General features: G+C 46.7%; 1 protein-coding gene across 1 annotated transcript in view; it reads right to left on the reverse strand.

The window, feature by feature from the left end:
* The window catches only part of EIF4A3 (eukaryotic translation initiation factor 4A3), a 155,068-nt gene extending 131,523 nt beyond the window's left edge, over nucleotides 1-23,545 (reverse strand). Inside the window, exon 1 of the mRNA XM_069607816.1 lies at nucleotides 23,137-23,545. Coding sequence (XP_069463917.1) covers nucleotides 23,137-23,305 — 169 coding nt within the window. The 5' untranslated portion in view covers nucleotides 23,306-23,545. The remainder of the gene's footprint in view (nucleotides 1-23,136) is intronic.
* Nucleotides 23,546-27,767: the final 4,222 nt, after the last annotated feature.

Genomic DNA, 27,767 nt, shown 5'->3' on the forward strand with positions numbered 1-27,767 from the left:
CGACCAATGTTCGCTGACATCACGGCATACCGCAGGCCAATGAGACTTCGATCCGCAGAGCGAACAGCGAAAATAACATTTTTTTGGGACGTACATTTCAGTTATTTGCAACAAAAGTACTGGTCGGATTTCCACAAAACACACAAAAGCATGCTTTCTGAGCCAAGCCCCCGCCGCAAATTTGGTCAAAATCCACCCAACCGTTCGGGCTGTAGCTGTGTGCAGTGTTTCCCCCCATTCATTCTACGGAGACAAAAAAAGGAAAATTGGGAACCCCGGATAACTTTGCCCCCCCTGCCAAACACTTCACCCAACATGGCGAAACAAATTCAGAGCCGGTCATATACAGTTTTTTTTTTATTATTATTTTTTTTTTTTTTACAAAGGTTGGTGAGGATTCCTCCAGGGGGAGCGAAGTTATAAGCTGCCGAAAAAGTGCTCTTCCTATGGATTTTGCAAATATATATAAATTACAAGGCATAAAAAAAGCGGTATTGCCATTTGCGATATAATAATGCTGGTTTGCTGTGGCCTCTTCTACGAGTAGCAGGCTGCGTTATTACGGCAGGTGCTGGGTGTTGGAGTGGCTGAACGGGCGGGAGAAATATTATTGCCAGCCACTCTCTAACACCCAGCACCCGCCGTAAACGCAGCCCGCTGCTCGTAGAAGGCCTCTTCTACGAGCAGCAGGCAGCATTATTTTCTTTGGACTGGGTAACTCAGTGGTGTCACCAGGAATCAAATTTAGGAGGGGCACAGAAGTGGCCAAAGAAAAAAGTAGGGGGGCACATACAAAAGTAGGGGGGCGCCTATGAATGTGTGATGTCACAAGCACTCCTGCAGATAGGCTTTTGTGCACGCCAGAACTACCCACACATCACTGCACCTCCCCTCAGAATGCAGGCACGAAACTATTTAGTGACTAATATGGCCCACCATTAGCAGTTTTGTGGCTGCATTCTGATGGGAGGGGCTGCAAGCTGCTCGATCACTACTAGCTTCGAGACATTCCTCAGTGAGTTTCCCAAATATTCAACAGCCGATCCAGACAAGCGCACGTTTGGAAATGGTCCAAAACAACTAAAAATGTAACTAGAGGAAATCGGAAAGCGAGCAGCGCCTGAAGCATGTACCCGTGTTCAGGAAAAGTGAGAGGTAACAGAAGTTATGATACTTTGTAACTCCGGGAGCCGATGCGAGGCTGCAGAAAAGATGGCGACCTGACCCGAACAAAGGAACCCCTGGGAACTCTGATCGAGCTGGAGGGGCTGGTCGCTACAGAGGATCGGACACCAGCGTTTCAGGCGGATCGCGGCTGCGTTCTCGTAATTAGTGTGAAGGCGGCCGTGTGTGGTGGCCCTCGCCGCGCCTTCTGGAAAACGGCTGTACAAGAGGGAGACCCCGTACATGGCGGCGAGTGGACAGTGACATTAGGCACTGGTGCGGCGGGACTGGAGGCTCCCCAGGTTGTGGACGCTAACGCTCAGGACAGTGAGCGGGAGATAATGGCCATGAGAGGGTGGAACCGATAGGGCCGAAGCCGCCGGGCACATTTATAGCGGCTCGGCAGGTGAACGGGAAGCGGCAACGAGATCACGAGCGACTGGTTAAATGGGAACATTGTTATGAGCGAAAATGACGGCCTGGAACGGAGACCCAATGCCAAGTGGCCTCTAGGTGCGAGACAAGTGACGAATACAAAGCTGCCTGCGCAGAGTGCCCAAGACGAAATCAGGACGGCACACAACCCTGAGCGAAGGAACGTGTCCAGCCCTGCGAAAGTGGAGGCTGGACCCTGCGGGGACCGTGGCTCCCGAAGCAGAGACGTTGTGCGTCCTGAACACAAATTAAATCCAGTGGCCACAAGGGATGCAAGAAGGGGATGCGCTTACAGACACGCAATGACAGTGTGGCTGCAGTAAAGGAAAGGGGAGCAGCACGGAGAACGTGGAAAGTGACGAAATGCTGCAGCATTAACAGTATGCAAGTCAGCGGGCATACACCATTGTCACGTAACATTGGGGTAATAAAGGCACCACAATAACAATACCCACTTTACAAAGTGTTTTCAAGTGCCGCAGAGGCACTTCCATTCCTGCAGCCAACAGGCACCCCATAAGAACAAATAGGCCCTGACCAGGAGGAGAGGATACAGAGTGCGGACAGCCCAATGGTAGCATATGAGGATTGACTTTTGGTTGGCCGACTGGAGCCACACCTAAGGACACTAACAGAATTATCAAGAAGGTATGGGCATATTGTGGCGCTACTGGGTACAGCAATTGAGCGCTGGGAGGGCATCGGCAAAGTACATGAGAGATCCTGTGCAGGCAAATTCCAGTATTGTGGCTCGCTGAATCCAATAATTTATTGGGCGCTTGCTCAAACAGTACCGAGGAGCTGCACAGATTGCTGGGTATATTAAAAGCCAACAATTGAAGGGAAGCAGACTATTAAGGATACAGGCAGCTGTGCGCGACGAAGAGCCAGGTGAACAAGACAAAGCAAAAGGGTGCTTGCTGTGGCGCAATAAAACTGACTGCAACGTGGGAGCTCACAACCCACTCGAAAACTGACCCGGCCAACACATGCGTGAATAGATGTTTTCCTGAACAATTGATCCAGACCCGAAATACTGCTTTGGGCTACGTCGAATGAGAGAAGCAAGATTGATACATTTGAGACCGCATAGCCTCAGACAAACTGCGGCTCTGAGATGTCTGGGCGAGGGGCCATAAGTAAGAACAAGCAATCTACAATGGAATCGTTTGCCAAGGCGCAACTATACCCAGTGACCACAGCGCCTAAGGGCGCGACAACATCGACAGAAAACACTGTAGCGTCAGAAAACCATCAGATTTTGGCTGCCATCACGGAATTGAGAGACTCATGGGGGATAGCGATGGCGGAACTGCCCACCTCCCTGGAGGCCAAGATAGACGCAGTAGGCGTTGACGTTGCCTTGCTACGACAAGATATCAGAGGGTTGGCAGAGAGAACGAGCAGCTTGGAGAGTGCAGTGAAGACCAACTCGGATACTAGCGCCAACAATGCACAAGAGGTTCATGTACTGAAACAGCAGGTAGCTAACCTGGAGAATCGCTAGGAGGAATAACATCCGTGTAGTTGGCCTGCCGGAGGGACGAGACCCGACGGACTATGTTGAGAACTTACTTTTACAGGAAATTGGAGCCAAACAACTCTCGCAAGGATTCTCAGTGGAACGTGCACACAGAGCCCTCATGAGAAAACCGCAACCAGGGGCCCCTCCCCGTGCTATAATCGCCAAAATATTGAACTATAAAAGGACCGTGAGAAGATACTGGAGTATTTCCGAAAAGGTGGGACAATCGAAAGAGCTTCAAGCACCATCACGGCGTAGCCGGATTATACAATGCTGGTCCAGAGACAACGGTACAGTTATGTGGCTATCAAAAGGAGACTACGCGTGGCTGGGATAAAATATATGCTTCTGTACCCAGCTAAACTGAAGGTGGTGCACAAGAGTAAAATGTTTTTTTGACACTCGAGGATGCATCAACATGGCTGGATTTGCAAGGGTGCCCCGAAGGAGATGCGGAGGGGGCCCGAAAGGAACAGGATAAGTGACTGAGACATCGTATATACATTGTTATAGAGTAAGATGGGCACTCTAGGAGTGCTTAGTTAAAACGATGATTAATGGGTGTAGGTGGGGGGGGGGGGGGAAGAGAGGGAGCACAGCATGACCTTTGGCGAGTAAGAACCAGTGTGCTGGGTGTACATTTAGAATTGAGGTGGCAGTAACTTAATAACTGGCTAGTAACTGGCCGTCCCTCTATCCATTGCTGTGTACTGCCCCGCCACTTGCTAACACCCAGCACCCGCCATAATAATGCAGCCTGCTGCTCGTAGAAGGCCTTTCAGCAGGCTGTGTTATTACGGCGGGTGCTGGGTATTAGAGAGTGGCTGGCAATTATATTTCTCCCGCCCGTTCAGCCACTCTAACATCCAGCACCCACAGTAAGCAGCATCAATCCCGGGTGTAGATGTGTGCCCCCCCGGCCTCCCCACTGCTGATGGTGGAAACAGTGGGGCAGGGTTGGAATGGGGCATACAATTGTCTCGGGCACCAACCGAAAAAGTGCTCCACAGTGAATTAATTCCTTGTGACATTGGTTGAATAACCCATGGGAGAGGTGAGGCAAATTGTACATTTTAATTCAGTTCAAAACTATTAACCTTTAGGGCCTGTTTGATGAGTTACGCAAAGTTATGGTTTGAATCTTATGTGTAATTTAGATTGGCACCACAGGGTGTACTAGCTCCTGCTTAGTGGACTGTAATGTCCGGGGGTAGCTTTTAACTCCTGATCATCAAACTTCAATCTACGCCTTCAACATAACATTACCTTCACAATCTACTATAATCCAGTTTCCACCCTCAAAGTTATTTGATGAACACGAAACCATAGAACAGGAAGAGCACATCAGAACTAATCAAATAAACACAACAGGACCATTTAGGGTGGAGCCAGAAAGAGAGACTACTACTCCAGTTGTGGTGCAGAATATATATATTTTCCACTCAAATTTCTCCTGGGGAGGTGAACGAATGATGTGGATTATGATCAATCATAGTAACAAAATGATGCAGCATTATGTGACAAAATACACCAATGAAAAAAGATGGGACAAAACAAAGAAATGAACATAGTGAAAAATTAGCAATCAATCAATATCTCAATTGCAAAATAACTCAAATGATACGTACACTCGTTACCCGTGTCCACAATATTTCTATCAAATCTAAGGTGAGAAAGGCAGAATTGTCCCTCAATACCATAGGCAGAATTCTCATAAATGTGCCAATTCCCCTCAACTTAGAGACTCCCAGCAACTTTGCTGGATTTTGTGGACTTGATGATTTTACCTGGAAAGAGTGAGCTTTTTTCATACTCTCATGCATTTTGATGTGTGTTTTACTCGTGTTCTTTGATTATGGGGTTTTTCCATAGGCATCTTTTTCACCTAGACAGTATTGTGAATGTTAACATGCGCCACACCTAGATGGAATTTTTTACCTCAACTAGCGTTGCAACTAGACAGGATGGTGAATGTTATGCGCCACACTTGGATGAAATCATGATCACTAGCCTGCCTCCCATCTAGACAGAATATTGAAAATTAGCAAGTGCTGCACCCAGATGAAATAGTGAATGTTAGCAAGCATCACACCTAGACATACTCTAACCACACACAACCACAAGCCTAAACCACAGCAATCAGCACAAACTTCACTACAACAACAAAACGAACACAACGACTACCGACCGCAAAACACCCCAAGCTCAGCCAACGGACCCACCGGGCTGAGGATGCCAACAGCACATCACTGCTCTCTTGCACTTTTCCAGCTTACTCCCACTAACTCACCCCCCCTCCCTCTTTTTTCAGAGCCGCCAGAGCGCCAAGGGACCACTCTGGTGGTGATAGTGCACGGTACAAATATCCTTTAACATTAACATGTGTGTTACACAGCACCCTCAGTGCAGTCACACAGGGAAGATGTATAGGCTTTCCCAAGGTTTAAATACCTTGTCTGGGATAAACTACTGTTTCCTAGAGAATGTAAAGTTAAATTGACTTAACTAGTCTTTAAATTCCTAGAACCAGCACACACTCTTACAATAGAGTGTTGGAGGGGTTACCTAGTATCCCCTATGTCTAGAAACTCATGTAGCCGTGAAATGCTACCCTTTCCTATCGAAATGGCTGGTGGCAGTGGTTTTACAACGAACTACCATTATTTTTCCCTGACTGCGACCACCGGTAGCTGAAAATCACGGGAGCCATGTTTTTTTCAAGATGGAGTCTGAGCCAACTTTGTTTAAACAGGTCCCGGTCTTCTTTTTTTGCCATTTCTTTTTGGAAAGGTCCTTGTAGAGTTTCTGTGCGTGCCATGGTCCCTTTGTTTCTATGCCTTTGGCGGTCTTCAGGACCGAGTCTCTGGGGTGGGCAGGAAATGAGGGAGGTGCCCGAAACTGTGCTTAGTCTCCTAGGAGACCCAAATGCACTCTGGTGCGATTGGCTAGCTGACTGTCCGGCAAGGACAACCACCCTGCTGGATGAGTGGCAGCTAGGCTGGAATGAATGGGAGAACTGTTTAAAAGGCGAGTCTCTTGGACTGAAAGGCAAAGTCGACCACTGGAACGAAAGAACCGAAGACGAGCTGGAAGAGGACGGCCGCTGAAACTACTGGACCGTTGGTTTGCCCGGTGGAGCCCTGCTGCAGGCCCAAATCACCAAGTTCATCTCGACAGTGAAGTCCCTTCAAGGACTACTTCTTCCTTTGAGTTGGTGGGACCAATCAACTCATAAGCCACCTGGATACTATTCGCGGAGCTGGTTCGGATTAACCAAGGGGAAGGACACCAGCTTGTGTGCTTGAAGAACAGCAACCGAAAATGTATCAATTTGCCAGCTTCGTGACCCGTCCCAGGGCAGGAGTCCCCCCCCCCCCCCCCCCCCCCCCCCAACGTCCTCCCTCTTGTCCCCACGACTGAGGCTCAGGAACAGCGAGATCTGCCAGGAACAGAAGTCTTCAGCTGCATCTTTTTCTTCAATACAGGGTACTGTGAAAACCTGACAGAGAACTCTCATTGCGAAAGTTTGTCGACCCGACATATGAACCTTTCTTCCATGAATAACTTCTAAGAACCATGGCAAAGACTTTTCCGTTTTAAATACCAGAACCGTTTTTACTTATACAAGACACTAGCCCATTGACTTTGGCTTACCTATTGCATTGAATCAACTCCTCTGGTGAACTCCAACTATGTGCACTGTTTTAGAGTAACTATAATATTCGTTTTATTAACTTATGCGTTTTTGCTCCTACTTCTAGGGAGATCAACTGCTTAGTAATCAGTATTGTAGTACACTTTTTGTGCGATATTGGTTGCCTCATTTAGTGACTGCTTTATAAATTATAGTGTAGTAAATTAATAAGTGGTTTACCAAGAAACCTTGAGTACAATTGTTTCTCTGAATACTTGTCATGGTAGACCTTTGTGTAACATCCTTACAAGCTCACATTCCCTCTTGAGATAGGCCTGGCTGCTCAGCTCAGCTCGCTACCAAAAACTATGTGGTACAGACTTATACCAAAGGTTTGTTTTGCTTACACATGTAGTCATAGTTGTGTGCAGTGGTCCCAGAGGGTACTGCATGCAAACTCTGCCTAACAATGGGTTCCAATATACCACAGAAAATATCAAAATCAAACCAACCTCTATACCAGTAGTTCTCCAATTGTGGTGTCCCCCCAGCCTCCAGGATAGCCCAAAGAATCATCGGAGGCACAAGGCTGAATACCACTGCTCTATACAAATGACGCCGTTGGGCAATAGCACCTGGAACATTCCAAGTGCCAAATGGGATCACCAAAATAAATGAGCCCAGGCCCAAATAATCTGACGGACTCAAAGAATATGACAAAATACTACTTGATCATCAGTTCAATAAAGTAGGCAAACCCAGCGAATAAACGGATTGTAGCGCTCACACTCAGCACATTTCAGTTACACAAAAGATGTTACAAATTATACGTCAGCTATGATGTCATCATACGTGGAAAACAGTAGAAATCTACCGGGTGGAGGGATTGGTTAAGGGAACGTATATAACTGTGTGAAAATGCATTTATTTCAAGTTAACCTTAAACTTTTCCCATTTTGTTCAACACCCTCACTCGATCTTGCAAAATCTATTTGGAACTGCAAGAAATCACTGCACAAGAGTGCTGAATTTTGCGGTTGCAAAGAAATGATCTCATTGTTATTAAAGCCTTGGCTTGCACAAGCACCATCAAAATGTTGGTTTCTTGTCTGTTCTTACCAGGAAAGGGTTACCCTGAACAAATCTGTAAGAACATGGTGCTGCGCAAGTAACCCTCGGTTATAAAAACAATGTTGGTAGGAATGCTTTCCTTTCAGCACGAATAGTCTGTTGTCTTTCAAGGTCAGAAAGTTAGCACGTACAGAGCATGGAAACTCACAAAAATGTATGTACGTTTCACAGAAAACCCTATACGTAGCATGGAGCTGTAAACGGACATCACACTCGCAGCTGAACTGTAAACTTGAGTGCATAAAAGGATGTCATTTTCTTTCTGTAAATTGCTCACTTCTGTACAGTTATCGCTGAGTAGAACCAGAGTCTGCTTGAAGCAAATAAAATTGTATTGTTTATACCGATATCCGTTGGTCCCTTATCTTGTTTGCAGTGCAGTTACGAATGTTGGCTTTACAACTATAGTGTATGTAAGTCTTAGTATCATCATTGGATGCCCCTTATCAGGTAGGCACCATGAACAACCTCTACGTAAAATACAGATATTAGCATAACAACAGCAGCGGCTAGGCTTTTGCAACAACGTATGGTCCACCATTACTTAGGCCCTCATGATTGGTTGGCACTCTCCCAAACCTTAGACTTCCGGTTCGTAAGCAATGAAACCCAGGTGCGAGGGAACAAAGTCAGACAACTGCCTTTCTTAGCTAATTAGCCTACCATCTCATCAGTTGGGCCCCAAGCCAAGGCTTCTTCTTTGTAATTGACCTTGTGCATTTTCTCTTCCTCTGGACCTTAAAAGGGAGGGACAGTAAATTGCCATCTTGTGGAGCTTTAGGAATAGGCCTGGTCTTACACCACGTGTGAAGAGACCACGATTTTGTCTATTCTGTCCTTCAATTTAGTTTGTTTGTTTATTTGTATAGCGCTCCTCGGGTATCTGGGCGCAGGTTTTCATTTTACAAAATAAAGTGCAGGTAGTTTCCATTACAATAAGCAAATACATACAAAAGATAAGGCAATATAATTACATTACAAGTCAAACCTAATGTAAAGCAGATTACGTTAGGGCAGAAGTACCGTAGTACACTTACAATGATAGCCGATACAGTGAATGGTGCAGAGGATAGAACATTTACAGTGCAATGGTACATAGCATTCCCTCCAATGCCAGGTCTGTTACTTAAGTTATTGTAGTTCTTGAGACTAACCATATGTTTAGTTTTTTAAGGAAGGCCCAATAAGCTGGCTTAGTTCCGATGTCTGATGGCAAGGCAAGCCAGAGTTTAGACGCTAGGACAGGAAAACTCTTACCCCAAGTTTATATCTGGGTATTTGGAGTTGGTTGACCCGAGTGGTGGGTCTACCCGATTGGTTCAAGGTGACCTTGCAGTTTAGGTATTTGGGGGCTAAGTTCGCTAGGCACCTGTGGGTAAGTGATATCGTTTTGTAGGCGATTGTATTCTTAACTCGAAGCCAAGGGACCTTTTGTTTGGTAGCAGTGAAGTGACTTTTGGAATGTTAAGGGTCTCTCTAAATGCATTATTCTGTAAGACTTGTAATGTGTTTCGAAGACTGGTGCCGATGTATAAGGCATTACTGTAGTCCAGTGTTGATAGTATAAGTGCCCTGGCCAAGATGATACAGTTGTCAGCGGACAGGAAGGGCCTGCAAGCGGTAATACGTTTTGCTGTATATGTCATCGAGGGGGCTGTGACATTGACTTATTTGGTTAGTGAGAGTGTCTGTCAAGGTAGATCCCTCGCGTTTTGACCTCTTTTCCTACTTTAATGATGTTTTTGTTGATGAAGGAATTTAATTGTTCAATAAGCGATTATGTCGGCCAATCAATAGCAGTTCAGTTTTGTCATCATTCAGACAGAAGCCATGAATGGCCATCCATGCCTGAATGACTTGGTAGGAGGTAGATTTCGTTCAAAGTTTGGAATCAGTCTCGTAGGCACCTGAGAGGGGGAGGAGTATTTGGGTTTCATCTGCATAGTTAGTGTAGGTGACACACAAACTGCCGAGGTAGTCAAATAGTGGCTTTGTAAAAATGTCATACAAAGTGGGCAAGACACACGAACTGTGGGGAACTCCGCATAGAACTGGAGTTGGGTCGACTGTCGCTCTTTGTGAGAATACTCCCATTGTGTTATTGGAGAGAAAATATTGTATCCAGGATGTAGCTTTGGCAGAGAAGTGTGCAGCTGAGGTCAAATGTTTGCAAAGGATATTACGATTGACCAAATCAAAGGCAGCAGAAAGGTCCAACAAGAGAAGGAGAGCTATGTTCCCTTTGTCCATTAACTATCCATTTGTATTTTAAAAAGTCAATGAGCGCACATTCTGTGCCATGACCTGGTCTGAAACCTGACTGGCGCAGACCAAGGAGGTGGTTTAATTCTAGATCATTTTGAATTTGGAGGTACGCTGCCCTGTCCAGAATTTTAAGAAGGAAAGGTACCGTAGTTATAGGCTGATGCTTCTTGAGTTGGGAGGACCAGTGCTCCAGATAAGATTTTGAGGTGGGAGTATTTTACTCTCCATTTTTAAACTTTGAGAGTAAATGTGATTTTAAGAGAGTAAAAATGACTTTTCTCCTTCGCAAGAGTAAAATGTATGCAACATCAAGCCGACGTGTGAAAAAACTGTATGGAAATCACTACTGTGCGGCAGCTTTCTGCAATGTGACAGAAAACACCTTTCATTATTTCTGGCCATTTGATCTCTCCTGTATATATTTTAATTTTGAAATCACAAAAACCTAGCCAATTATATAGTAAAGCATACATGAATTTGTATTGTGTGTTTTGAGATCAGATAGCACAATTGTCTTTTGATGTTTAATTAAAGTCCTAATTTCCTGGAACTATTACTACCTAATGTATGCCAATGTTATGATACATTGCAGAGAGCCAATGACTCCCATGCTAAATTCTATATCTAATCTAGTGGTCAAATGGTTATTTATATAGCTCTTTTGGCAAAGTGATGTACATAGAACATATTTATCACAATTACCACCAAACCAAAGTCGGTACTCCTTTATCGACCTCAAAAGGATGAAAGGATGAGTTGGACTTGACGGGATTCGAACCCACAACCCACCGATCACGCAGAGATTGCAGCAACGAGTGCTCAAACCACCTGTGCCATCTTATTGGCCAACATCCTTCAGAGGTTGGTTAACTGAGTATCGACTGAGGTATAATGATCACAGTACTTTGATGTATGACGAACCATTTATGATGCGCTACATAAAGTTAAATACCTATCTGGATTATCACAGGGACAGGTTTTGGCCGAGTTTCTATTTCAATTACCAATGTAACTTTCATTTGTTTGTTTTTGAACAGCGCTTGTACTTTGAGAGTCAGGTTTTGGGTATTTTATTTGTAGTCGAAGATTTGAGAGGCTAGAACACTTGTGATCAGTTACTCGCCCCTGAGCAAAGACCGCGGCCACTGACTATTTATGGTAATGTACCCCATTGACTGCAAGGTTGAATGGATGTAAACTTGACTGTGCATAGTCTCATTTTACACACTGTTTTAATTAGACTGTAAATTAAAAGTGTAAAAATGATCTGCCTCTGCATGATTATGCACACAGCACCAGAACTCTGAAAAATACAATTGTGCAATACTGGTTTGCCTTCACTGGAAACAAAGCACAACTTGTTTAAAAAAATAATAATTCTCAATTTCAACTTAGTTTTCCATCTTATTAATTACACAATCCTAAAATTCTAGGAAAACATGCACAGTGCTTCTGAAGCTGAATTGAAAGAAACCATTCCTTTTATCAGTGCGCAGTTTATTTTTTAGAAAGGCTTCAGAGAAATACATTATGTTTCAGAGGTGGCTTGCAATTACATCAATGTAGATAAAAATCACAAGAAGCATTCTGGTTTCTGTCAAGTAACACTTTGCACTGCCCTCTGCTCTAAACCTGTGTGTAAATGTACCCAGGAAAGTAATAAAGCTGGCGTATTTACAAGATTGTCATACGTAAATAGGCCTGCTACTCGCCTTACCTGGAGCCCTGGGGAGGACCCACACATCCTTGAGATTAGTGGGGACTGTGTCAGTTCAAAGGATGCATTTATTAGAGTCGTGATGAAGGGTGCGATCTCACCTGCGACATTTTTTATAAGAGTGGCTGGGCATATGTCCCCATGGCATCTTGATGGCTTGAGGCTCTCTATTTTTATCACTTCTGGTAATGAAACTGGGGTGAACTGAAAAGAGGTTGGCTGGTTCACAGTGGTGTCAGTATGCTCAAAGTGCTGGGCGTCTGAAGACAAGCTGTGTTTTTTAGTATCGATTTTGGTTTGAAGGAGAGTGATTTTATCCAACAGTGCTTTTGGGATATATTCGAACACCAAGTAATGTCTTTAGTGCAATGTTCCTGCGGAGTTACTGGAGATTCCAATTCCCTAAGGATATTGAACAATTCTTTAGTATTAGATTTAGCATTGCTAATTCTCACGTTGTAGGTGGTGGATAGCGTTTTTGTAGTTCGACATTGTGACTTCTTTATTGGTTTAAGATGGATTTATTTTCCAAATCTCTTCAGCTGCTCTCTTGGTATTACGTAGACTTTTTAGACTAGCGATATACCAAGTATTTAGATAGATAGATTGTTTCGCTTTGCGCATTTTTAGTGTGGCCACTTTCTCTAAGGACTGAGACAGAGCGGTTGTACAAATCTACCATCTCTGCAGGGTTTAAGTTGTCAATGTTATGTGGTCCAATGATAGGGTCAAGTGGGGGCAAGTATCCTTTCTGCTGCAATGTTCTATTTCTAAGGGCTGGAGGAGCCATACTGTGGCCAGGGTGTGGGGTAAACTGATCCTGGATAGTGAAGGTGATCACGTGGTGATCAGACCAGGCGTAAGGCGTATTTGAGAGAACCTTAATATCAGCTACTGTGTTGGTGATACGATTCAGGAAACCTAGTTTTGATATTGTGTTGGCTAAAACATTCTTTAAAAAGGGAAATATGTATCAGAATCAAATATACTTTAAAATACTTCCCACACACTTCCTACACTCTGAGGTGACTTCACTAACTAGGACAAAAATGCCATTTATATATCACTAGTACACTTTGTAGATTCTGTGGTTTGTATAATGGAAAGGTTAAGGGAAGGAAAAAGGGTAAACCGGTTCTCGGAGCATGTGAGCACTTAAATCTTCCAATTAAGTCTAGATAAAAACCTTTCCCAAACAAATAGTTAAAAACCAAGTTGTCACCTATGAGGGACAGTAGGTATCAAAGTCAAGTGGACTAGAAGAGTCTGCAGCAAGCCAGGACAGCCATAGTCGTTGAAGCAGAGTCTATGGAGCTGAGGCACTTCTTAAATAGTAAAATCTTGCACAAAGTTAGAGAGTTTGTTGAATAAAAGTCACTGTAGGGTCACAAGCTGTTACACTTGTGATGGCTAGAGCTGAAATCAACTCTAGAAAAGTAGCTACTGCAAGTCTCAACTCAGAAGAGCAAAGCTAAAGACAATGAGGTAAGTACTCCAAGTCGGATCAGAATACGTAAGGTTAGAAGACTGGTCCAGCTGGCTTCTGTGTGGTTGCAGTTCGAAGGTCGGTGGCAGCTACGGGCTCTTTTTCGGATCTGCGACACTTCATGGTTTCAGCACTCGGTAAACAGTACCACTGCGGATCTTGGTTACCAGTTGGGCTTCCTTCACTCCTCGAGTCCTGCACTCGTGAGGGGACACAAACTATGGTCGTCCTGGAGCCTCTGGCCAGATCATAGAAGTTGCACTCGATTTCTCGACCCCTGGCACTCGGTTCCTGCAGCAGCAAAGAAGTACAGCCAGTCGGGGAAGGTGGTCCGGTGGAGTTCATCTCTGGGTTAGTTGGTCCCACTGCCCCAAAGGGAAAAAAAGACGTCCCTTTTGGAGCATCTCTTGTCGATTACAAAAGGGAGTTTCAGCACAGCAGCAGGGCTTCCCCGGAAAGTTCAATGGTCCAGGAGGATGCAGCAAGCTTCGTTCACAGTTTCGTTGGGTTGTTCTTCCCAGTGGTTGACTGTCTTCAGTCCCAAAACCCCCCCCTTTTAAGCAGGTTTCCCCCATTCATGCACAGCCAGCCCAGCATTCAGGCATTCCTAAAGACAAAGGACAGGGGAGTTTCGGGAACCTCCCTCACTTCCTGCCCTCCCGGACACACTGGAGCCAGAGGCAAGTTTCAGTACTGAAGCCCACCAAAGGCAAATCGAACAAGGGCTCAAACCTGGCTTAGCGCACAGAGTAAAACCCAAGAAAGACCTCACAAACAGAAAATGGGGAAAAAAGAAGACCGAGACATTTTGACACAATGGTCACCCACGGGCGCTATACTGCAGCTGAGGATTCAGCCTGCGGTAGAAAAGCACACCAGCCATTTAAAGTAGTGAGGGTAACATCACAGATGTTACACAAGTAGGTAGAATAAGGGGCTACTAGGTAACCCTTCAGCACTCCACATAAGGTGGTGTGTGTTGGACCTACAAAGAGAAAAAGTAAAGTAAAGCCAATTTCACTTATTCTTGGGAACAGTAGTTCACACAAGAAAGGGTATTTAAACACTGAGAAATCTAAAGGATCTCTGTGACACTGCACCGAAGGTGCTGGGTGTCACCATACAAAAAAAAAAAAAGGATTACTATGGAGGTCAGACTCCAAGGAAGCACATAATCCAGATCAGGTCAAAACATATCAGAGAGTGAGAAAAAGGGCTCACTCACTCCAGCAAAAGAGCAGGGTGGGGTGGGGGGGGTCTCTAAGGTTGAAGAGAATTAGCACAGAAATGAGTATTCTCCCTAACATCTACCATTCTGGGACTGTTTTACTTAACGCCATTAAGCACGGTTGGACCAAGATAGATTAAAGGCACCATGGGGGCCATACCACAGCCATACCCCCGCCCAACCCCATGCGAATATTAACTAGTAACTTTGTAGGCTCCCACTCTAGCCAACACCAAATGTCACAACAATACTGAAGCATTCCACACCGACACACACACTGGACCACAACCTCCAAGCACATGAAATGAATGAATTCAAATGGGTCACCACAGAAATAGCAAGAAACTACCACCACTAGGTATACACAGGCCAGGCCAAGATCCAGGAAACCAAAAATCTTCTAAACTCATTAGCAAAGAGTAATTTTTTCCAAGCCGCACACACCAACATTGCGGGGAGTTAACTTGTTCTCCCCCATCTCCTTATTTCGCACCACAATCGAGCCCATTATCTTGTAGGTTATGAAACACAAAAAGGCCATCAAAACGACAGAAATCGATATACATACCAATAGCACTGCACAAGTGTCGTGAATGCATCACCATCTTTCCCTGTGGAATAATTTACTCGTGAACCACTGTTGGGATATCGCGTGATGCTAGGTCTCGGCAGGGGGAACCCGGAAGAGCCGGGTGAAGCAACGAGAGCCGCAAACTGGGAGAAAAAGCAGAGAGGACACGGAGTAAGTCGTGCTCCCGGCGCTCCTCTACTGAGGCAATAAACTCTCCCCAGATACTTAATGACATTGCTGCATCCAGCACAGTGGAGGGCCAGTTGCCCAAGGACTTGAATATACATAGGTTTATGTTTTCTGCATTGCAACTATTGATGCCTCAATAAAGAGCTGAACCAGCCACCCAGAAGCTTACTGCATATTATACCACATATTTGGCGACGAGATCAGGACTACAACCCATGCGGCGCCATGCAAGGGGCAACTCCACCCCCGCCTTTTCTACAAACGCCAGGTAGGCCTACCATTCCATGGCCACAATGGCAACCCCTATTCACCGCGTACCTGGAAGCGCTGGGAGGTGCGGGGTTAAGGCGCAGAGCCATGTAGTTGAGCGTGCTGGTCGTGGAAGGTCAGAGGATATTTGCAAGCCTTACACCTGAAGTGGTGGCGGATGATGACAACGACATGTATAAGGAGGAGGTTAGAAGAATTATAAAAAAAACGTTTTGCCAGCAAGGAAAATAGCGTTTTGCACAGGATTAGGTTCTACAGTCGCAAACAGAAGGCATCCAAACCCATGGACGACTATGTAACAAAGCTATGTTAATTAGCTGCACTGTGCAACTTCGGAAACAACGCAGAAGGACTGATCTGAAACATGCTAACGGTACACACCAACAGCAGAAAAGTGCAGGATAAGTTCATTTTAGAAAAAGGTATTACAGCTGGAAAAAGCTGTTGAAATTGCGAGGGCGGTTTAGGAGACCGCAAGACGTCGGAAAGAAAATGCCCAGCCGAAGTCCAAGCTGTCACATTCCAGAGCAAGAAGGAGAAACCAGTCGTTGATGCAAGAGAGGGGAAGTGGGGAAGGAACCACTGAAGTGCCACAGATGCACCAGCACAAAGCACTTGGCAAACGACAGGGAATGTCCTCCCAGAGACAAAAAGTGCTCAGTGTGCAAGAGAATCTGACACTTTTCGCTGGTATGCAGATGGCGAAATAAACAAAGTTACCAGCGCCAATGCAGAGAGAATCCTCATGCGAAGAAGAAGGGAGGCCCACGGTGCTAATGGTGAACAGCCCATGAGCCAGGAGGGAAAGCCCCACTGCGCCATCAGAGTAAACGGCATGGAGACAAGAGTCATGGCAGACTCAGGTTCGGACTTAACCATTCTACCCCTTCACACATACAAAGAGATAACGGCCACCGATAAGGTTGAAGTCCTCAGCACTCGCCACAAGCCCACAGTGTTCGGAGGGGCATCCATTGAATTACTGGGATACATCAAAGGGAAAGTGGAGTTCAAAGGGAGAGAAACTACCACAAGAATATATTTCAGTCAAGAAGGCCCAGCAATCCTGGGTTGGGACGATGTCATGATCTCTGCTTCCAAAAGGTCAGGGTTTTCCCAACTCCCTTGGAAGCAGATCCATAACCCAGGTTCCGAGTGCCAACCAGTCCCAATTGGGACCTTTTGGACCCAGTCCTGGCGCCAGTGGCACCAGGCTCATAAATATGCCCAGTCCCAGCGCTGGAAGCGCCGGGCTCATAATGCTTGGGTGGACTTACCTGCAGCAGACCATGCTGCTTACTTGCCTGCCAGTTGAGCCTCTGATCCTCTTCTGTTTGGAACTACTTTTCCTGTTGGGTGGGGCAGGAGCCACTCCCTAGGTTCAGAACACTGGAACTCTTCTGGAAAGCAGGAACTCTTTTCTTACCTAGGCGTGGCTGTGGAAGGAGACACCTAAGCACTACAGGAGGCTATTTAAACCACACCCGATGGATGAATCTTGCTTTGCGTTATTCTGCATCCTCTGCAGCAGAACGCTCATCGTGTCTTCTGCATCTGATCCTGGGCCTAAGGAAAAAGGCTTACCATCCTGAATCCAGTCTTCAGCAACACCTATAAAGACAAGAAAGAACAGGTTAGCATTACGGTCTTCAGTGACAGCGCTTCACTTACCTGGTCCATCGGCTGTCACCAACGCCTCGCGCTGCATTCCGGCATCTGAAAGACAAAGGCTTACCTACTCTTCGTGCGCTCTGGAGGTCTTCGCACTGCATTCCGGCATCTGAAAGACAAAAGCTTACCAACTCTTCGCACGCTCCGGAGGCCTTCGGCGCTGCATCCCGCATCTGAAAGACAAAAAAAGGTGCGTTTAAAGACATTGGGGAACTTTAACACTCACGTGCCATTACTCCTTTCCACATCTAACCCAGTGGGTATTCCGGCACCCTGCAGCCGCTCCGAACTTGTACCTGCAAAATAAAAAGACAGTTAGAGCGCATCGTGAAGCAGGCAACAAGCGCTTACTTACGTGCTTCCAGGCGCTTCTATTCATCACACGGGCTCCATCTTCAACTCACTTCAGCCCGTCATCCGCCATCGCCGGAACCCTGCAAAACGAGAGACATCATTACTAAAGACTTTAAAGACATTAGAATTACTCGAAACTTACCGTTCGTGCAGTAAACGACGGACAGCAGTCCTCTGAAGTCAAGAGGCCTGCTCCCCTTATCCAGTGAAGAAACTGGTTACAGCACCCTGCCCCGAGGCAGATGGAGAGCACGGCGTTCACTTACCTAAGACATCTTACCCTTCAAGACAGACATACAGTGCACAGAGGTCCAGCCCAAAGAGCCAGCCGGGTGTTACACATCACCTTTGAAGATACGGTATACGCCCAGTCAAGACCGGCGCCTCTACGGGAATCAGGTGAGCGTTACAGACGATCAAGCCAAACTCAAAATCAAACTGGACCACAGCACAGAGGATCAAGTGCTAACAGTCAGTACAAGAGGAGCGCCGGTTGTCAAAGAGGATTTTTCAAAGTTGTTTTCAGAGGGGCCAGGAAAAATCAAAAAAATGTGTGCATAAGATACTGCTCAAGGCTAATGCAGTCCCTGTAAAACACAAAGTGAGGCCTGTGCCAGCAACAGCCAGAGACATACTCAGAAACCAGCTCGACAAAATGGTGAAGGAGGGCACCATTGAAGAAGTCGAAGCCTCAGAGTGGTAGAGTGCCGTGGTTCTCATCAAGAAAACTCGCAAAACCTAAGGGCGTGCATTGATCTTCGCAGCTTAAACCTGGAAGTCATTGCAGACAGCTACCCCCTTCCAAGCATTAATGAGCTCATCCTCATGATGAAAGAAGCCAGAGTGTTCTCAAAGTTGGACATGAGGGATGCGCATCATCAAATCCACTTGCACAAAGACTCCAAGCCACTTACTGCGTTCATTACCCCATTCGGCACCTACCAGTTCACTAGGATGCCCTTTGGCCCATCGTCTGCGGCTTCAGCATTTCAGCGAGTGATGGACTCGTTACTAGGAGATATAGGAAACGTGTCCTACTTCCAGGACGATATACTGCCTATACCGCAGATTAACACACGCATGACGTTACTATGTTAAACAAAGTCCTCACCAAGTTAGAGGAGGCTGGAGTCAAGTTAAATATGAAAAATGTGTAACGCTCACCTGGTTCCCACGGAGGCGCGGCGTCGAAGGCGCAGAACTCTGAAGATGGACAGGAAGGGCCCCTCTATTCTGGCTTCCCTGGCTCGTTGGATACCCTCCTGTGCGTGAAAAGGGAGTATTACCAACTGTGGAACAATGCTCAAGCCTCCCACTCCCTTCCAACCCTCCACGATACCTCCTCCACGATTCCCCGTGAAGCCTCACCTTAGAGTTTGGAAGGATGAGCTCTCCATCCTGCTTCTGATGCAGGGGCGCGTTGAAACCCAGTTACTTCACTGGATTGAGGATTGATGGGAGTTCAGGTAAGCTTGACTGTTCAGGTAAGGCGCTGTAAAAGTTCTGTTCAAAAGTTCAAGCTTAATAATAATGTTCGTTGTCTAATTGCAGCAAGCGCTAATGCTTATGTCTTTTTCCCCTTAGGGGCCGGGGTTCGGAGTGCCGGAGATATGGCGCCGACCCGAAGTGAAACAGTTCTGGATGAGCGCTCAGGTAATGTCTTTGGATTCGCTCATTCAATGTCTTTGTCTTTTTTCCCCATAGGGGCCGGGGTCCGGAGATGCCAGGAAGCGGCAGGACCCGAAATGCAGTGGGAATAATCCAACAGGTAAGACTTAAAAGGAAACTGAGCTTTCCTTATTCCTTTTCTCCCTCTCACCTTTGTTCTTGTCTTTTTTCCTCTAGGCGCCGGGGCGTAGCTGAATCCGGAAGATCGCTGCTGAAGATGGAAGCGCCTAGCCAAGGTGAGTAAAATGCAGCGCTGCAGCGATCGAAACGAAATGCCTTTAAAATGATGTCTTCCTTTTCAGGGCCGTTGGAGAAATGACTCCGGGATGCAGATTTAGCAGGTAAGGGCTTTTCTTCTCCTATTCTCTTCCTTTCTCCCCTTGCAGGTGTTCCAGGGTGCTGGCAGGCGTGGCTGAAGTCAGGATGCAGGAGCTGACACGGTGAGCATCCAGCTGCTAGGTGCAGAACAACGCGAAGCATGTGTGGCTGTTCGGGTGGGGTTTAAATAGCCTTGGAAGAAGTTCCTGGTATGTATCCTTCCACCAATCAGGTATGTATCCTTCCCCGACCACACCCGGGTGGTGAAGTAGTCCTACAGGTTAAGTAGTCCCATTCAGGCCTCAAGAGGGCCTGGATGAAGCAGCAAGGTCTGCATCAGGTAAGTGTGCACCCAAGCACTTAAACACATATCCTCTTCTATGAGCCTGGCGCCTAAGGCGCCAGGACTGGGGTCCGCTATGAGCCTGGCGCCTAAGGCGCCAGGACTGAGTCCAAAGGGCCCCGACTTGGGCCCGCAGAGACTTCCCTGGGGAAAATGATGTCTGCCTCTGGGGTTGCTGGGCCCGGCCTGGCTCCTTAGAGGTAGGCATCATGACAAAATGTGTCTTAAGGGCACGCGAAATTGAATACTTGGGCTACAAGATTTCGTCGCAAGGCACCAGCCCCAAACAATACCTGGTGCGAGCTATAATTAAAGCTCCGGAACCAACTAACAAGGAAGGAGTGAGGTCATTCCTAGGACTCGCAGAATACTATGCAAAATGTGTCCCCAGATTTCCAGAAATTACAATACTGCTGCAAGACCTGCTACAAAAAGCACAGAATTCACATGGCTGGAAGCCCAGAAAGAGGCATTGGGGGAAATAAAACGACGCATAGTGGAAGCACCATGCCTACAGCCGTTTAATCCGGAATGGAGTACAGTTATCACCACAGATGCCAGTGCGTGCGGCTTAGGGGCCATACTTACACAAAAAAAAAAAAAAAAAAAAGGGGGGGGGGCGCAGAACATGTGGTGGCATTCGCCTCTAAAGCCCTATCCTCGGCTCAGAAGAACTACTCCACAGTGGACAAAGAGATGCTAACCTGCGCATGGGCAGTTGACTATTTCAGGACGTACGTGTGGGGCAACAAATTTAAACTGGTCACCGACTATAAGCCCCTCAGCCACATGCTCAGTCCAGGAGGGACAAAATCTTCGACACCACGGTTGGCACACAACGGCCAAACTGTAAGAATACACCTTTGAAATTAACCACATTGCAGGATGGAGAAATGCTCAGGCGGACTGCATGTCAAGGCTACCAGAGGACAAAGACACCACCTTCCTGCAGGATGAATGCATAGTAGCATCAATTGAAGACCTCAGGCCCCCCGATTTCCTAGAATTGAGCGAGGCGGATTGGAACGCAGAAGACAGTAAAGACCCCATGATGGAGAGACTCACAATGGGTCAGGAACGGTTGGCCAAATAAAAAGTCTGTACCGGAAGTTATGAGACAAGACCGTACTGGAAGGTGACAGAAGAAATTTCCGAGGCGGATAGATTGATCATGAAAAGCGGTCAAGTGATACCACCAGTGGGGATGAGAAAAGTCAATCTGTGTAGAGTGTGGCGGCCCTCCAGGGATCAAGAAATGTGCACAACGAAAGAGATGCCATGAGTGTCTCAACAGTGATAAACGCTTAAGGACCAGGCAAGCTCCGATGATCCCCACAGAGATCCCTGAAGCAGTATAGTCCAGAGTGGGGTCAGACTTTATTGGACCGCTGAGGCAATGATGCCCAAACATCGGTATGGTATAGTACTGGTAGACTAGCTGTCGAAGTGGGTAGAAGCAGAGTTCGTCCTCAACATCACGACTGCCACGGTCATAGAAGTCCTCACATCCATATTTCAGAGGGAAGGTCTCCCTAAAGAGTTAGTCACAGACATTGGGGTACAGCTAGTGTGGAGGGATATGGAGTCGTTCCTGCACAAAAACAACATACATCAAAGAAAAGCTGTGCTGTACCATCCCCAAGACAATGGACTTGTGGAGAGAGCCAATAGGTTCATTAAAGGAGCCATCCAACTTGCAACCGCTTCGGATATGGATCCCTTAAAAGCGGTCAAAGAGGCCATCGCTGCCCACAGGTTTACTCCCAACGGGATCACCCAAAATGTCCCCATTTCGCATGTTGAGAGGGAGGAGAGTGGAGTCTACACTTGTACCACCATGGTTGACCAGAGTAAGAGAAGATGATGAAGTGGACTTGACCTAAATTGTGTGGAGAGTGGAAAATAGCAAAGCACACATGAAAAGATGGGAGCGACTGAAGAACTACCCAACGTTGAGAGGTCATGGAAGGAGACTGGATCAAAACAAGACTCCCAAGCAAGGACCAATTAACAGGTTCGAAGTTCAGTCAACCCATAAGAGTTATTCATAGAGGGACTAACCGTGTCCACACCGAACATGGAGCAAGTAGCCATGTTTGAGAAGCATCGGGAAGCAGAAAGGTTGCATGAGGAACCCGACCGTTGCAAGGGCCCTGACAGAGAGAGCATGAGAACTAGAAGCCAGAGCGAGAGAGACCATAGAAGTAGCAGAAGGAAATGCATCAGAAGCCTTCCAGGAAACTAGTCAAGAACTGGGCACTAGTGGCAGGAAGGAAGATCGACAGAGAAGGGAGCACAGAAGACCAGTGAAGTATAATGACTTATGCAATAAGCTTTGCTGCGCCATCAAGGGGAGGTGTGTTGGGATATCGCGTGACGCTAGGTCTCGCGAGATCTCAGCAGGGGAACCCAGAAGAGCTGGGCAAAGCAACAAGAGGCACGCACTGAGAGAAAGAGCAGAGAGGATATGGAGCGCTCCCGCCGCTCCTCTACTGAGAGGACATAAACTCTCCCCAAATACTTAATAACATTACTGCATCCAGCACAGTTGAGGGCCAGTTGCCCAAGGACTTGAATATACATGTGTGTTTATGTTTCCTGCATTGCAAATATTGATGCCTCAATAAAGAGCTGAACCAGCCACCCAGAAGCTTACTGCATATTATTATGCAACACCCACCCATAGCAAAACAACGCCTTGCCTCCGATAGCGGTCAGCTCCAAAAAACCATGGTTATCATTGCTCTTTACAGATACTCGTTCACATAACATAGCTACCAGTTGCGATGAAGCTGGGTTCGCGAGCAAGCCATTCTCTGACACGTTGCCACTCACTCCCAAGTATGCATGGGCTCATTCTGCCCCAAGTGTCCGGACTACACACAAAAAGTTGCCATTCTTTAAAACCACAAAAGCATTGCATTCATCACACCCAATCAAGAGTACCGAATGTCCTCAAAACCCCACAAAGGGTTCAGTCCAACCACAAAACATTCTCCGATTTCAACGAGAGCAGTATCACCACACAATTCCTTTCTACACCTACGAAGCTCTCTCCCTAATCAAAAAGGTATCGGATCATCCAAAAGAGGTTACCCAAGCACCACCCATACAATATCTCACTCCGACTCCCTTCTAAATAGAAGCCCCATGTCCACGCGGCTCACCGTAGGCATAGATACCGCGCAGCAGGTCCTCCCGCAGGCCCATGGTATCGAAGGTCGGCGTCACGTCCACCTCCTCGCTGGTCTCAAACTCTACCTTAGTCATGTCCTCCTCTTTCATTAGCCGTTTACGGGCCGAGCTGGCCGTAGTTAAGCCCACCGGGGACGACATGTTTGCGGGTGCAAAAAGTCGATCAGAGCAGTGCACTGGACAAATCCGAAAAGAAAATGTGTATTGAGAGAGCGCATGCGCGATGACTCCCCGGCTTACACCAGGCGTGCGTAAAACCAAACAGGAAGCGAAGAAGCAACCGCTACGGGTAGCCAATGAGGACAAGCTACGAAACTGAAACACGATCGCTTACAGCTTACATCGTAGAAATTGAACATTGCTGGCATGCGCGTCACAGTTACAATGCTAAGAGCCCGGTTACTTATATAGGTAATCTTCATTACTCCTAGTCCTACTCTTCCTTGTCACAGTGTTTACATGAGAGGTCACACGTAGTTCCCATAACAGGAATCCATTCCATATTTTAAATAACACCCATACCTGCCCAAGCCCTCCAGAGAGTATAATATCTGCCCACCCCACAACATGTTTGCTTAAATACCACTTAACGCATCGTGGAATTTTTTCCACACAGCACCAGGGGAGGGGGATTTGATGGGAAAGTGGGGCGGTCATAAGGACTCATATTCGTGCCCTAACTTAGCTCGTGCTTGATGGGTACCAAAAATCATCAACTCTGTCGTCTTGCTGTTAAGGCACATCCAGGTACTCATCATCCACTTCTCAATGATCTTATACAGTGACACAATTTTAGTGCTGTCCTTCTGGTAATCCCCATCTAGTTCAACCACTAACTGGATATCCTCGGAGTAGTTTGTGAAAAACGCTCTGAATCCTTACAGTACCTCACACAGACATCTCATATACAGATCGAAAAGGAGCATGGATAGACTTGCACCCTGCGGGACTCCCTACTTTATATGGGTTGCCAAGGGAAGGAGCACATGCACTGATTCAGCCAGCAGGGTCCCAGCTGCCTCGCTCCAGCTCTCAGGAGACACGGCTTCCCAGCCATGCCGCAGCCCTCCTTGCACACGTTTCAGCGTTGGCAGCACGCCGCTCTCCTCGGGATCCTCCTTCCTGCAGCTCACAGGTTTGTGGCTTCTCTGGTCCAAAATGCTTCTCCAGCTCGCTCATCCATCTGTGTTAAACCACACATTTTATAGTGAAAAAAACAGTCAAGTGGCGTCAGGATTAAATGGTTACTATTAACTGCCTGACCCTGCCTGGCTATAAGTGGGACAACTCAAGTTCTTAATAGGGTAGGTTGCCCTTACTTTCCCCATGTTACTCCTACGGTTAATCTTTACTGATCTTAGTTGCTTCTTCCTCGTCTCAGTATCTGTTGGAAACGGGGCGGGGGAGATGGGCTGAGATTGGAGATACCCACAAAGGCTAAGGGAGAGTAGGTTGGGGTATTTTTGGGACTGGGGAATACCATGTCTTGCCCTTCGGCATCCTCCTCCCAATCCTTTGTGACCCTCCACTCAGGTGATCCTCCCTTGCTTGTCCACCCCCAGGCTCTGGATCCAAAAGCGATGGCCGTTCCCTGGCCACCTGAACAGAAGATCCTGAGGGAATGGGTGGGAGAATACCGTCAGTTTTCTCACACCTGCCATGCAGCAAAGGAGTGCCTCTTGCTCCTGGGACCCTCGGCTGCACAGCACTTTCCAGCCATGGGATCCGGCATGCCTCTTGCTGCCCAATCTATGCAATTAGGTTCACATGTGGAAAAGCCACCTTCCTTCACACCTTCTGCTGCACAACCTCTGCACTTAAGATTCTGGGGTAACAGGACCATCTCAGGACAGGCAGATGAAATCTGCTTAATCAAAGTCCCGTCATCCCTCAGTCTCACCCACTTCTGCTTAGATTGCCAACATTGTGCTCTGCTTCTGCTACTGCTGCAACCACTCCAGTTGCAGCTCCATCTGCTTCTCCTGGCCAGCACCTGAGGGGGCCTTTTAAGCCTCTCTGCTTCCCTCGGGTATGGGTCAGTAGGCTTAATAGGCTGACTACTCCTGCAACATTGCTCTTCAACATTCTTCCTCCTCCCAGTACTTAGGGGATTATGGGACATGTAGTCCCAACTACTAGAATTAGGCTTTCTTGTCAAATTTTTAATTTCAAAGGCAGATTTATTTATTTTATATACCTTTAAGGAAACAACACAGGAGTTTAACTGAACAGGACAAAGCAGTTCACTCAAGCCATTATTTATAGGTTTCCTGTCATAGTGTCATAGTACCTCTGTGAGAAAGGGGGATTTTTAACCTTAGAAGGCTCAAATTGTCTTTCCTTCCCTGGGGTATTTAAAAATGTCACACCGATTTACCCACATCTAAAGGCTTAATGTGGGGTTCAGCTACATCATAAAGACAATAAGCCATGTCTTGTGTGAAGGCATCAGGAAGTAGACACAGACAACAGAGTTAGGTATAGGCTACAAACCTTCATTAAAATCACAATGAGGTTGGGATAAGGCCTACCTTGCCCTATGCTAAGGTGGGATTTCCCTAACTAACTGTAACTAAAGATAGTCTGTGTCAGGAAGTCCAAAGTAAATGTCCATATGCTTGCCCTCACATCTATTTGTTCAAAGTGTGTAGGAATGTCAGATTCAAATGAAAAAGTGTTCAAACAAAAGTTCAGAGCATCTTCCAAATCTTGGTTGGAAAGGGGCTCTTTCAATCACAAAGGAGTTCCCTTCCCCAAGCTTTCAAGTCTCTCACTGTTTTCACAACAACTAAAATTCCTCAGGATTCTTCCCAGCTTTCAGGCTTTTGGTTCTTTCATCAATGTCAAGTTCAACTCTTTCAGTTCACAATGTACCAGCTTCTCCTGATATCCAACCATAATCTTATAGATGAGTCAAGTGGCTTCTCTTTAGTGGGGTGTACTCGGTCTAGGCGCAGTTGCCAGATCACACAGACCCCCGATTACAGGTCACGCAACTAACACACCTGATTGGCTTCTATTCCACAATTATAGCACCATTGCTTCAGCTCACCAGTGGTATTGGACTTATACTCTTGCAGTCCTTTTCAACACTTGTTTTGTCACCATTCACTTGCTGGAGTATCAAAACATTTTCATAGTTTTGCCACAGTTTCAACAAGTTCCTCTTTTCCTTATGGCTCTTGCCAATGCTTGCTTTTTCTCTGCTTCTACAATTCACAGTTCTTTATATTCATTACCAATGCTTGCCTTCTTTACTTTCCATGATTCAGAGTTCCTTTGTACCAGGGAACGCTTTTCTCTGCTTTCCATTCATGTGGCATTCACTCATTATTACTTTCCTCTGGTTCAGTATTCAAAACTTCATTTCATTCACATTAAAATTAACCTAACAGCAAATACCCAGTTTACTCTCCTGCTGGGAATTTGCACCCTGCTCACAGGCTTCTTATTCAATTTAAAGTTAACTGCTTTTGGGCCCTTCCGCGGCCTTCCCAATTTCAATTCATTTCCGTATTCACAAACCGCTCCGTTCATCAACTTTCACATTTCCATCGCATTGCCTCTGCGGTCCTCTGTTGACTCGTGAGTGCTGTGACCTGCCTTCACAGCTAGGCTCGCACGACAGTGGCCCTGAGTTATTCAGCCTCAATTGACTCACTGCCTTTGTGTGCCCTTCTCTGGTTCTTCCTGGCTACTGTTCCCAGGTCAGCAGGACCTTCCTGCAGGGTCTCCCACACCCCGGGCCACAGGAGAGGGAGTTCTTTCGACTCCAGGAGGTCGGCAGGCTGCCCCTGCCACCAGAGATCTTCTGACAACACCCGCCACAATCTGCTTCCGCTGCAATGACTGCAGCAGCTCGGCGCTTTGGACACACGTCTCCCTGCCTCTTCCTCCGGCTTCTCCGTCAGCCAGCATTCCACAGGCAATCTCCTTCTTCTTCCCTTTCCCTCCATTAGCCTCACCTGAGCGGGCCATTTATATTGCCCCTTTTGCTTCAGGTGCAGGCCATTCACATTGAGTTCACAACGGTCTTGGTACTCCCCATCCCTCTTCCATGTCCCAGTACCAGAGTAGTGTTTGTGTATGTCTGAGTTAATAAAGGACGTATGTGTGTTCCTATGTGGTCTCGTCCTCGTCTCAATGCCATAATGGTATACATTGGGAGATGGTTTTCAAACACAATAGGGAAGTGATTGGAAATATCCCATAAACGCCTGGGGGACATTTTATTCCTCATGAAATGGAAATGGGGGATACTGTGTCTCACACAAAGGTGCCTCATCCCCACACCCCAAGTATCTTCCTCCCAGGTGATACTCCCTCGCGTATCCACCCCCAGAGTCAGGATCCTGAAGTGATAGCCTTTTCCTGACCACCCGAGAGGACGATCCAGGGGTAAAAGAAGTGAGGATCCCCTCAGGTTCCTCACACTTGGTACCTTTAAAAGGTTCTACCCTTCCAAGGATAAATACTACGTCTCATCTCACGGGATCTCCTCACCACCCTGGGCCCTGTCTTCTCCCAGGTGATCCTCCCGCAATACACCTCCCCCAAAGTCAGGATCAGGAAGCGTCTGCCATTCCCTGGCCACCTGGGAGGA

The sequence above is a fragment of the Ambystoma mexicanum genome, chromosome 4q (genome assembly GCF_040938575.1).
Source record: "Ambystoma mexicanum isolate Mex_15411 chromosome 4q, UKY_AmexF1_1, whole genome shotgun sequence".
NCBI lineage: Eukaryota > Metazoa > Chordata > Amphibia > Caudata > Ambystomatidae > Ambystoma > Ambystoma mexicanum.